The sequence below is a fragment of the Rhinichthys klamathensis genome, unplaced genomic scaffold (assembly GCF_029890125.1).
Source record: "Rhinichthys klamathensis goyatoka isolate OS25496 unplaced genomic scaffold, OSU_Roscu_1.1 h1tg000021l_1, whole genome shotgun sequence".
In the NCBI taxonomy this organism is placed as follows: Eukaryota; Metazoa; Chordata; class Actinopteri; order Cypriniformes; family Leuciscidae; genus Rhinichthys; species Rhinichthys klamathensis.
The window spans coordinates 477,348-490,472 of NW_026606572.1; the positions used below are offsets into that span (position 1 = coordinate 477,348).

At 37.1% G+C, this 13,125-nt stretch overlaps 1 protein-coding gene across 2 annotated transcripts; it reads left to right on the plus strand.

Moving 5' to 3' along the window:
* The first annotated feature begins 46 nt into the window (after positions 1-46).
* pknox1.1 (pbx/knotted 1 homeobox 1.1) lies at positions 47-12,483 on the plus strand. 2 transcript variants are annotated; one of them, XM_056240843.1, is made up of 11 exons: positions 47-157; positions 2,875-2,986; positions 4,908-5,038; positions 5,688-5,859; positions 5,956-6,126; positions 6,231-6,345; positions 7,617-7,714; positions 7,799-7,927; positions 8,019-8,095; positions 10,088-10,248; positions 11,786-12,483. In XM_056240843.1, the coding sequence occupies exons 2-11, from the start codon at positions 2,933-2,935 to the stop codon at positions 11,974-11,976; spliced, it is 1,299 nt and encodes a 432-aa protein (XP_056096818.1). In that variant the 5' UTR covers positions 47-157; positions 2,875-2,932; the 3' UTR covers positions 11,977-12,483. The 2 variants fall into 2 exon arrangements, with proteins under 2 accessions (XP_056096818.1, XP_056096827.1); XM_056240852.1 differs by having other exon boundaries at positions 7,811-7,927.
* Positions 12,484-13,125: the final 642 nt, after the last annotated feature.

Consider the following 13,125-nt stretch of genomic DNA (forward strand, 5'->3'; position numbering starts at 1 on the left):
GGGCGAGACTTCGCCTCTCCCCACGTCACAGCTCCGCCCTCTGCGTAAATATTCATGAGCTGAAGGCCCTGCGTGCCCTTGCGTCATGACGTAGCGCGACAAATGCGGATCCCGATTGCTGCAGCCGCTTGTCAGTGTGACGAAGATTGGCACCCAGGTAAGCTGTCACTCAAACTCGTCTTTTTCCGTTCCCTATCAATCAAACAATCCGAGCAACACAAAAATGCCCGGGGCTGAGTGAAAGAGAGCATACGCTGTTGGGGGCTCATGGGAGTTGCATGGGACAGTCGAGACAATCTTGTCATGTAAATCTCTGGAAGTAAAAAAAAAAAAATGTCGGCTTTTTAATGGACAGGAGGTTTCTTTCTAGCAAGGGCGAGCGCTTAGGGAAGGCCCGTGTTTAGCAGCTCTCAGTCAGGCCAGATGAGCGCGAGACAACCGTCTCCGGCCTAGATTCATATCGTTATAGATGGATTTTAGACTAACAACAATTCAAATCGCACTTTAACGGCCATTAAATTGTGTTCACATCGAGGACATGTGCAAGAAGCGCGAGGCTTTAGGATGAGATGGTGTTGCGGTTTGGCGCTCGCGGGCGGCACGCGCGCCCCGTGTGCGCTGCTATAGCGACTCGCTCCCAGTGTTTGCTAGCGCGCTAATGCACAAGCTAACAGCTCTGTTCGTTTCTTACAGAGGAACAAGGTGTTTTCTACTTTAGCGACCGCTGCTACGTTTTCTAATGAGCCCAAATAATATGTCTGACGAGTGTTTTCTTGTTCTCCAAAGTTTGGTCAAGAGTCGGTAGCTAAACAGACCGCCGCCGACTGACTGTAACGTTCAGTTTAGTGCTTCACGTCTCCTTCGTCTTCGTGTCCTTACACCAATAACGCTTTAGCTTGACATGTTTATACACGAAATCCTGTATGTATTCTGGTTAAGATTGATTTACATGTCCTTGCCAATATAATGATTGAGCATAGTTTTGCACAATATTGTGCTTGGCAATGAATAGCTTGTATGTATATTTGTAAAGGGATTCATTGAAAACACGCCAACTGAATGTCTCGAGACGTGAAATAATATTAAAGTATTCGTGCCCACCAGAACAGATGTGCGAGTGGGTGTGAATGTGTTTGTTTTAGCATGGAAATGGCGCTCTAATATTGAATGCCAAGTCTGCTTAAATAGATGCTACCAAATAATATGACCATTCTCATGTGAGGGAAACCCCGTCCTAAAATCTAAAATGCAGCAGCTGTATGTATATTCATATATAAATACCCAATTTATATCGTGAAAATGTAATATAAATATATGGAAAATATTTGTTTCTATTACATTATTTTTTTCTCACTATAGTACTGTATGGTTAGATGCATTATTTATGAATTTCTTTTTGATAAATTTGTATTATAGTATTATTTTACAGTGTTAGGGATTTTTTTGCATTAGAATATCACATTACATCCTAAAAAAGTAACTAATTGCATTACTTAGTTACTTTTTATGGAAAGTATTGCATTACATACATTTTTACATTGCTTTTCCTCACCTGAGCTGGGATTGTTTGTTTTTAATAACAAAAAACAAAAGTTTGATTTTTTTTCTAACCCGTTCAGCTGTGCTGATATTCTGCATTGCATAAGAATAGGACACATGAGAAGAAAGTTTAAGATTTTTACTTCAGCAATAAAAAAATAGAAACACAAAAGTGATGTTTATCAAAAGTATTTTTTAAATTTGTTACTATACTTCAATATCCATCATGTTTACACAGTGCACACAACACTTCTGCCTCTTAAGGCCCTGATATACTCACAACAAAGTTATTTTTCGTTCTTTGCTTTGGGATAAAAAGTAGTTTGAAATATATATGATATACTGTTATAGAACACACTGCTGAGAGCAGAGTTTAGATGAATATGTAAATATGTGCTTTCAATAACAAAATAAACCCACAAAAAGACAGCGGTGAGAAAACAGCAGTTAAGAAAGCAGCTGATCATAGCTGTGGATATGTTTGCACGAGCTCTGAAATTAGGCACACTGGTAAAGCCACTTCACGTTTATTTATACACCACTTTATTCAATAGATTGTTTAAAAGCAAGCAGCTTTACAGTATTAAACATGAAAAACCGTGTCAGTACCTTCTTTTTGCTCGTGGACGTCCGACCTCGAGGGGCTGAACAGAAGAAAATATTTCCACGTCAAAGAAGGCGGAGCCTCCGAGCCACACCCACCTAATTGGCAATGGTAGTTCGAAGGTGTTCACCAGCAAGAGTGAACGATTCCAGAAAGTTTGCTTTTGCAAGCTGTTTCAAACTCCTGAAACGAACACAACACAATCTTGGTTTTGGCCTGATTTTGTTCAAAATTACGTCACACCAGATTGTTCTTCGATTTCGTTTGAAGTGTATCGGGGCCTTACTCATGTTTTCTCTCAACATGGGGACAGGAGAGGTCTCAGTTCTTTGAAAAAGAAACTCAGATATTTTGGAGTTAATTTAAAAGGAATGCGTTACTTTACCCCCAACACTGATTATTTATTTTTACAAATTTTTTTACACCAATTTTCCATAGACTCCCTAGCACTCCCTGGTGGCCCCCTTAAAAAACACTTGCTCCACAGTTCAAAACATTGCATTTCAATATCAACACATTCAGGCTTCCATTTGCAAGTTTTCATTATGCATTCACCTTTTAATTAGCTGCATATAATAAGAAAGAAAAGAAAAACCTTGACCACACATTTAAATAAACCAGTATTGGTTGATTCCATCGATTTAAAAGTGGTTCATGCATTCATTAACTACTTTAATGTTGTTTGTGTCTAGAACATTTAAAAAATATATATTGCATGTGGTTACTTCCAGGTCCTTTCCTGCTGCCTGCCCGTATAATGCCCCATTGTTGGCAGTGCCCACTTTGAATATGATGGCTGCCCAGTCTGTGTCCATAGACAAATATCAAGAGGGAGACCAGCAGGTAGACATGATATATTCAACTGTCAAACTAATGTTTTACTGTTTGCCGCTTCCCATAAGTATCGTACACTTTGCTGTCCCATTCCTTTTTTTTTTTAGAACCAATAAATCTTTGATACATAAAAAAAAAAAAAAATTGACAGTACACTTTCTACAGCATAACAGAAATACATGCAGCCCGTTTTCTTTGTACATAATTTAGTAGGGGTGGGAATCACGTTACCATACGATACGATACATGGCTCATGATACCGATAATATCACGATAATATCACGATACAGCAATTCTGCTATAATCAATATATTGTCAATCCTATTATGATATTTCAGTATATCTGTCTAACTACGAAAGCAAAATGGTAGTGAAAAGGTTAAGTGGAGGTTTTCTCTCTTTATTCAAGTCCAAACTGTTAGAAAACAGCACAATGAGTTTTTAAATTAAATTGAACATTTTAAGTAAATTAAACATTTTATCAGGGTTCGTATAGATACTGTAAAATGAAATTCCAGGACTTTTCAAGCACTACTTTTTTGGTTTTCAAGGACTTCAATCAGAGATCTCACTTATCAAACAATATCTTTATTATCTTTCAAATTCTAAAAAGGTAGGCTAAATAGATAAACAAAAATAAACCAATAAAACAAAAGGTACAAATAAAGTGCTGCAGATGACTGTGGCAACTTTAACCATTGAAAGGATACAATGACAAAGATATCGCTTTCCTTACTCAAACTGATTTTTTTTCTCCCATGAATATATGATTGACCTGAAAAATGAAAGCTGTATCATATACTTGGATGTTTATGAGCAATATTCAATTAAAATTTATTTGTAAAGCGCTTTTCACAATACATATTGTTTCAAAGCAGCTTTACAGAAAGTGCATTTCAGAAATGTACATAGAAAAATACAGTTAGTTAATCATGTATCAATATCACACTCATAGCCATGTGAAATGGCTCTATATCTATATCAGAAGGGCTGCAGAGTTCATTTTGTGTGAAAATATTGTTTTATTGATAAAATGTAACACTAATTTCACATATATTGTCTTTCAATAATTCAAGTGCTTTCAAGTACCTTTTCATAAATAGGGTTTTCAAGGGTTTTCCAGGACTTCAGTTTCAAGAAGTCAAATTCAAGTACTTCAAGCATTTTAAGCACCTTGTACAAACCCTGTTTTATGCTTAGAATTTTTTTAAATTTGTGTAAAACTGACACTTTTAATTGATTATCGACTTGTTTTATCTAAACTTAATCTAAATTTTCCAACCTCTTTTATTTAAACCTGGGAACATCTCAGTGTTTACCAGCTTCCTTAAAATAATCCTGGGAATAGTGTTGTCAAAGGTACCGACTTGGGTATTTAAAAAATGTGACGACACCAGCATTATAATATAGTGTTGACTAAATTGATCAAGTTCAACCAAAAAATATTTTAATTAGATTTTATACATTTTAATATTTAGTTGATTTTAATTTTTTCTATAAATTAAATCAAAGTAGGGTTTTAAACTGTACAAAAATGACAAACCTCATCAAATGAATAGAAATGTAAATGTTTACTTTGACCTCCTGAGGTTGACAATCAACATTTAATTTGATTTTTGCTAAAAAAAAGTAACAAAATCACATAAATCAGGGTTTTAACTGTATAAAAATAATTAAGCCTAATATAAAACTTATAGAAACTAAAGAACTATTATAATACTTTATTTTACCCCCTGAAGCTGACAGTCAACATTTTAAATATATATTTTAAATATTTAACTGCTGTCTGTGTCATTTTCAGTACAAGTTTTACTGTTAAAGTGTCCATCATGAAGCATTATAAAGTCACTGAGCTAAAAATGCTGTCAAGCAAATAGTTAGACCTAGTAAATGAAATGAAATCATTATTTTGTGTTTCCCCCGGGATTAGATGGAGGTAATGGAGCAGTCCGAGAGTGACCTTGAAAAGGGCTTTGCCAATGGAAGCACCGGAAGCTCCAGCAGTCCGGTGTCCTCTGAACCACAAACACAAATGGATGTCGACAAAGCCTGTATATATAGGTGACATAATTGTCCACATTTACACACAAACTCTCAAGTCAAATCTTGTATATTCTATAAATACCTAACCTAAAGTATTATTCTATAATACCTAGATACCTAACCCTTAAAAAAATATATTTTTTAAAGAAATGAATACTAATCAGCAAACACACATTCTTTTGATCAAAAGTGACAGTAAAGACATTAATAATGTTACAAAAGATTTCAAGTAAATGCTGTTATTTTGAACTTTCTGTTAATCAAATGCATCCCGCTTTCCACAAAAATCTTAAGCAGCACAACTGTTTTCAACATTTTCAGCAAATCAGCATATTAGAACGATTTCTGAAGGATCATGTGACACTGAAGACTGGAGTAATGATCCTGAAAATTCAGCTTTGCATCACAGGATTAAATGACTTGGCTATTTTAAATTGTAATAATATTCCACAATATTACAGTTTTTACTGTATTACAGTTTTTATTTGATTTGAGATCAAGTAAATGCAGCCTTGGTGAGCATAAGAGACTTCTTTCAAACACATAAAAAATCTCGCTGACCCTAATCTTTTAACCGGTTGTGTATTTTACACTCAAATGTGTACTGGATCTGTGAGTACCACCTTGAACAGTGTCGTCTCTTACACATGATTCTCCTCAACCACAGACATCCTCTTTTCCCTCTCTTGGCTCTGCTGTTTGAGAAGTGTGAGCAGTCGACTCAGGGCTCTGACTGTGTGACATCTGCAAGTTTTGATGTTGACATTGAGAACTTTGTCCGCAGTCAAGAGAAAGAGGGCAAAGCCTTCTTTAGTGAAGACCCTGACCTCGACAACTTGGTAAGAGACGGATGGTGTCAAAATAGCTGATATTACTGTATATACTTTATAGCTTTGATCGTGACTTCAAACTGACAAGTGTTTCTTTGCTATCAGATGGTCAAAGCCATCCAGGTGCTGAGGATTCATCTGTTAGAGCTAGAGAAAGTGAGTGACCTGTGCAAGGACTTCTGCAGCCGTTACATTTCCTGCCTCAAGACCAAGATGAACAGCGAGACACTACTGAGTGGAGAACCAGGCAGCCCGTACTCTCCAGTCCATGACCAGGTAAACGCCTTTGCACTCTTATTGTAGACTCACACTCAAAGCAAGTACTTAGAGGAGATTGTTATTGTTGCTGTTGTTTTATTTATTTATTTATTATTTTGCAGCTGGTCAACTCTTTCTCTAGTGCCCTCAGCCCCCAAGGCCTTGTGGTGCCCTCACCAGGTCCTCAACAAGGCAATGTTACAGTGACGGCAGTCAATCCATCACAAGTCGTCCCAGGTACACAGTTCATTTGTTACACATTTCAGCAGGAAAGCTGCTTTTGCACTATCTCAGGCAAGAGACATTCCAGAAGTTATTAGTTTTCCAATAAAGAACAGTGCGGGAGCTTCGTGGTCAGATGGTACATTTGCAGATCCAAATTGACCTTTGGTTGCGTTAAAATATTTTAAGTTCTGTGGATAGATTGTAAGCATCCGCCTGACCCGATAATATATATTCTAATCAAAACAATGAGCCCGGGGTGAAAATTATCAATATTTACACACTAAAATGTTGTTCTTTAAACACTATTTTTGTCAAATAAACACTCTATTACACAATTAAACACTATTTAAAAAACAAACAAAAACATAACTATGTCTAATAATTATTTTATAATTGTTAGTGGGGTTTTTTTTGCAATCACTTAGGTCACCTTGTCAAAACTTTTCACACATTAAGCACAGCAGCAGACATTAGCTATATTTCCATCTGAAGTTGCAAATTTAACTTATATGCAAAATGGGAATATCGCATAAAACATTTGCGAATAAAGCACTGTTTCCATCCAGTGAGTCGATGTAGCTGAACACCTACACAGGTGTTAGTCTTTCAATTTCATTACCATTTATACAAAAGAGGAAAACATAGGAATAATTGTGTACTTTTATAATGCTGCCTGCACGTGTTTTTTAGTCATTGTTCAAGTGACAACGTGTGTTTGTTGGGTGAGAACCTTTTAGTGCTTGATTTGAGACATAAGTAAAGTGTTTTGGTAGATTTTGTGTATTTTGGATGTGAAATTGACTGCTGTGCCAAGCTAAAAATGCAACAAACATACGTGAATATCAGAGAGAGTGGAAAGGTGGCTTTTTAGAGTTGAAAAATGTGATTGTTTTATAAAGTCGTCTTGTGGCATGCCTATTTTTGATATGTTTTGTTTTATTTAAACAATTACACATTTATTATTGGTGCATAAATAAAGTAAATAAAATATGCCTGTTATTTATAACTAGATTTTGCGGTAACACTATATTTGACAATGTCCTCGTTACTGTAGTAATAACTATAAATTATGCATAGTTACCCAAACCCTAACCCTATAGTAAGTACATGTTGTTAATTATTATTATTATTACTCAATGTATAATTACACTGTAACACCTTAAAATAAAGTGTAACCGATTTTGCTTCTTACATGTGAACGTTTTGAATCTGATTGGCATACGTGGTTATTTGTTTGAAATAATGGTTCCTCTGATTGAAAATAAACTCTCCTTTTTGTGCAGGTAATACAATATATCAGCCAGTGACTATGGTCTCACCACAGGGACAAGTGATGACACAAGCCATCTCACCTGGAACAATACATATCCAGAACTCACAGGTTTGCTTTACACTCCAGCTGATCTCGTTTAAACATCGATCACAGGCAGATTCACTGATCATTTACTGCTTGTACTTACTGTAGTTCCAACTTCAGTTCAATCAGGACTTGAGTTTCTTCGGAGGAGACGACAGCTCGCCTAAAAACAAGCGTGGCGTTCTCCCCAAACAAGCTACCAACGTCATGCGCTCCTGGCTCTTCCAGCACATTGCGGTTAGTAGGCAAACAAACGTTTAAAGGCAACCCGTTTTGCTTTAGCTTCTATAAATTCTTAAACACTCCACTGTTCAACTTCTTTATCTAGCACCCCTATCCCACTGAAGAAGAGAAAAAGCAAATTGCAACTCAAACAAACCTGACTTTACTCCAAGTCAACAATTGGTAAGTTAATTTAGCAATCACTCAAAGTAGTCAGAGTACAAGCCGGTTGATTTATCTACAGTATCAACAACAGTTGCAGGATAAGATTATTATACCAGTATTGTTTAATAAAATCATAGAATTATAAGCCTTTTTAATACATTTTATATCTAATCTTTATTTATTTTTTTAAGAAATCAATTTTGTTCCCATGACTCTCGGCCTCACCCTGCTTGCCACAAACTTTTTTTATCCAGTCATTACATATATGAATTTGAAGTCCTTTTAAAAAAATACTTTGTTGAAAATAAGCATTGTTCACTTTATTTCACGTTATTATTCACTTTAATCCGTTTTATTTTACCTGCATAAAATCAGTTTTCTGAATTAATCATCAAAATAGTCTGCCGGTTACTTGATTATCAAAATGATGTGACAGCACTATTTAAAAGTTGCTAGTCTTAATCAAATACTGTGCCTTTATGTATATCCTTAAATATTCCGATATCCATATTTGTGCTTACTTCCGAATTGGTATTATGACATGTAACACATTAAAGTCCTAAACATAACAAGGAAGTAGCATAAGCAAAGTGAAGTCATATTGTGAACATGATACCAAAATAAATACAATTTCAGTTCAAAATTAATTCATTTCTATCACTTACACATATCTATGGAGCCCCTAAAGGGACCTTTGCAAAAATAAAAATATACAGACTTTCACTTGCTCACGAGAAACTATCACGTGAAAGTCTGTATATTTTTATTTTTTTTGCAAAGATCTCCGTACATATCAAACCTAAATGTTTGTTTGTGTTACATTTAAGTAAACCTTGAAAGTCAAGTGATTCCCTTGTTGTTTATGAGCTGTTCCGTACATCACACCTTTAATAAGCTTGAAATTAATTTAATATCACTTGCAAAATCATTCATTATTATTCACTACAGATTTTCTTTCCACTCACTGATCTCTATATATAGATTCCCATGATCGATCGTCGTTTAAATTAACGATCAATTAATCGTTAGCCTTAATACTGCAATATGCGTGTGCTGCAGTGTCACATGGCCAACAACATGACAGGGTGTGCAAATGCTGCTCAAAACGCCATGTTCCTCACCAAATGAATGAGAAGGGTTTTTAATCGAAATAAAGGGCTAGTAGGATTGTAAAATGTTTCGATGTGATTGATCATTTAATTAAAATCAGATGCGTGCTTGTCAGCAAGTGTGTACGCTCTTCCTGGAACAACGCGCTGAAAACGCCAACTAAACCCAATGAATTCACAACGATTTAATAAAATAGTGTTCTCATGTTATGTAATATGACCGTCCCAATCATAGTTATTATTAACCGTGCATTGCTGTGCGCTGAATGAACACCGGTAAACTGGAGCAGTTTGCTAGCGTGTTATTTAACTCAAAGTATGTGATTAATCAGATATATACAAAATAAACATATTACAAATTATATCTGCACAATGCACAAGTGAACTTGAACTAAGTTACGTGCCATTCAGAATGACTCATGTTGTGGACGTGCTCTTCCTGGAGCAACGTGATGAAACGGCAACTAAACCCAAATAATTCACAATGTTTTATTACATTATTGTTCATGTTATGTATGTAATATGACAGTCCCAATCATAGTCATTATTAGTCGTGCACTGGCGTTTGAGCTGCGCGCGCTGAAGCTGATCACCATACGCTTTACTACAGCGTTAATTCTTAACCAAATGCATCTTATATGAGATAAATTAGATATAGATAGGCCTACACAAAATAAACACAATATTACAACTTACATTTGCACAAAACAAAAGGCACACGCAAACTTAGTCATGATGGTGTAAAATGGGCCCAACCATAACTTGGGCGCGCTCGCTTTACATGTTTCGCGGTTGAGCAGCACGCACGTGCATGAACCTGTTTTATCGATTACATGTTTTATCGACAGTTAACATCCCTAATAGCGAGTGATACTGAATATTGACTGGGTCTGTCCTGCAGGTTTATTAATGCTCGAAGACGGATCTTGCAACCGATGCTGGATGCCAACTCGACAGAGTCAGCTAAAACCAAGAAGAAAGCTCAGAGCCGCCCACTACACCGCTTCTGGTCCGACACCATCGCCTCGACTGGAACCCAGCAGCAGCTCACAATGCCAGACGGTACTTCCTCAAGATAATGTCTTCTTATAACACTCATGATCTCATGGCCCAATCTTAAGGCCCTGACACACCAAGCCAACGATCGGCCAGTGTCGGGCTGTCGTTGAGCGTCGGCTGGGCAAGTTTTCTGCACTAGTCGGACCCCATCAGGCGGGTTTTGGCCATGGTTTTGGCTTTTTTTGAGCATGTTGAATCGGCGTGCGTCGGTGGTGAGAGAGAGAGAACTCTGATTGGCTGTTCAGCTTAGCAAAAGACCAAAGAAATAAAGCACGAGAATGAAAGCGATAGTGATGAAAGCGAGCAAAGAAGACAAGACGGCACAGAAGGCTGCTCTAATTTTACGTTATCTTACCCTTGCTTTCCAATGCGAGAATGTTCATAATAATCTGAGCCGCCTAGAATGAAGCAAGTGATCAACATGATTGATATTCAAAATGGTAAGCAAGTGCCACTTTGTTTACGGTTTGTATATCTGCAGTCCTAGTTTCCATTTCCCGAATATACAGTCAAACCAAAATGTATTCAGACACCTTCAACATTTATCACATTATCACATTATCAAATGAATTATGGCCCTGTCCCAAATGGCTCACTCCGGACTTGTGGACTTCCTCAGAGTCCACACTTCCGTGACGTCATGTAGTGCAGACCTATAGGGCCCTTAGCGCGAGTCCGCGAGGGCACATTGAGAGGTATTTTTGGGACAGACTCGATCGTCACGCCGGAAACAGGAAGACTGTTGTTATGGACAGGAGCTACGGGTTTGGGGGAAATATGCTGCCTATTGTTGTTGTGTTTACATATGACTCAGTAAAGCCCTGACATTCTGTTCTATTTATTTAATGAATCATAATGCGATCGTATTATTCAGCTCGCTATTATTAGCCTATGTTTGAGACATCAACCACTGGTCGATGATCATAATGTTTGCATAAACTTGTCATAAAAACCGTAATGATAATTACACTTAAATATTTTCTTTCTATAGAGCGAAATCTCCTCCCATCCGTTGTCTGATTGGCCTTTCGCAAGGATTCCTGGGTAGTTAAAGTGCGTGGAGCCTGCATCTATGCGGGCTTCGCAGAGGACCGCTTCAAGTGTACAAAGGGGGCGCTGCTGAGCACACTTCAGAGCGTTAAAATGCTAAATGGGACGGCCTACGGACTCGTAGACTCGGCGAGCACGCGCAATTAAAGTCCACGAGACCGAAAGTCCGCATGAAGTGCGCCATTTGGGACAGGGCCTATCCTGCACCCACTAGTAAAAAATATATATATTACAAATTATATCTGGTGTCTGAATAATTTTTGGTTTGACTGAAGATTATTTATACCTGCTGATATAGACAGTTATTTCCTTACACGCAAGCCCATGCTGACAGTCGCCTTTAACAACAGTCAGCTTTCATCGCCGCTAGTTCTTTTACGTCGGCTTGGTGCGTCATTGCTTTTAAACCTCTAATCTCCATTTTCTTGGTTTCATATTCCAGATTTGGACTGAATTTTGATAGTGGGGTGCGTATTGTCTTTGTGTGCAGGTAGTGTGGTTACAGTGGGGATGAATGTAGACGGCTTCCAGGCACTTTCATCAGACGGAGCGACTCTTGCCATGCAGCAAGTCCTGATGGGAAATCACAGCGAGGATGAATCGGAAGAAAGCTGCAATGAAGACGACACAGATTTGTCATCCGCCAACATGACCGGGCTGGGTTTAGATGTTAGCGACTAAGCCACGCGGATTGCAGGTCACACACTGCATGCTTACATTTACATCGGAAAACTTGCACATGCCGCTTGTTGCAAGAGATCCAGACCCTTCGTAGATTTTCAGCAAAGCTGATACTTGTGCACTACAGAATAATTAAGAGTACTGTATGTTGGCCTATACGTTACACAAACACACACAAACCGTTTACAGAGAGCACAGCGTTACTGAGAGGTGCAGTGTGCAAGGAGTTGCGTTTCATGTGCAGGTGTGTGCACTTTTATACAGATACACTTCTAGAACACAGGAAAGATTTTAAGCTTCTTTAGTGAATGTTTGGTAATGATTTTGTTTTCTATATTAACTCATTTGAATGCCAAGAATTTAAGAGTTTGTCGTTGTGCTGGTTTTATTCACACTGCATGTTCATGTTTTCTTCAGTATGCTCACGCTTGTAGAGAGGCTCCGTGACAGAGAAAAGAGATTATTTTTATATATGAATGTTGTAAAATAAAAAACGTTTTTTTTTTTTTTTTAGTTTGTGTTTTATAGGGAATATTTATGTACAGAAACTATACTCGTATGCCCTGTTTTCAGGGGATGACTTGCATTTTTTTAGAAAAAAACAACAAATATGTTGGATTATAAACCATTTTTAAAGATGTAAATTGGTTTTAACACTCACTTACAAAATGCCTTACATATTCTTTTGTAAAACTATTACGCTGATAAGCACAGAAAGCCTGATACATTGACTAAATTGAGTAATATCAGTGAAATCAAAGTCTCTTCCAGTAATCTTTGTCCTTATGCTGAAGATGTTCCTTCGTTTCAGAGGGACTCGTTGTTTTTGCTCTATAGGCGAACATAGTTTGATCTAAACATGTACAAAGCTTCCCATATCAGTCAGTTTTATGAAATATGCTTTGGAAATGAAGATGGCATAAAATGTCCATATTAAAGTCAAATAAAGGTCAAGTCTGAATATTTTGTCACCATTTTACATTAAATGTTGTTAATTGTGTGCTGTTTTTGAACAATTATTTAATTACTGTAAACACTACAATAGTATGACATTAAAGTTTTACGAAGGTTTGCAAATATGAAAATACTTTCTGCATGGATGGGGCCTTTGTCCCTTTTTGTCCCTATTTATTGCATTAGACATAAGCA

Coding starts and splice junctions, on each gene's coding strand:
- pknox1.1 (XM_056240843.1), top strand. CDS start 2,933: ATGATGGCTGCCCAGTCTGTGTCCATAGACAAATATCAAGAGGGAGAC. Junction 6,127..6,230: donor ACTCTCCAGTCCATGACCAG/GTAAACGCCTTT, acceptor ATTATTTTGCAG/CTGGTCAACTCTTTCTCTAG. Junction 6,346..7,616: donor TCCATCACAAGTCGTCCCAG/GTACACAGTTCA, acceptor CTTTTTGTGCAG/GTAATACAATATATCAGCCA.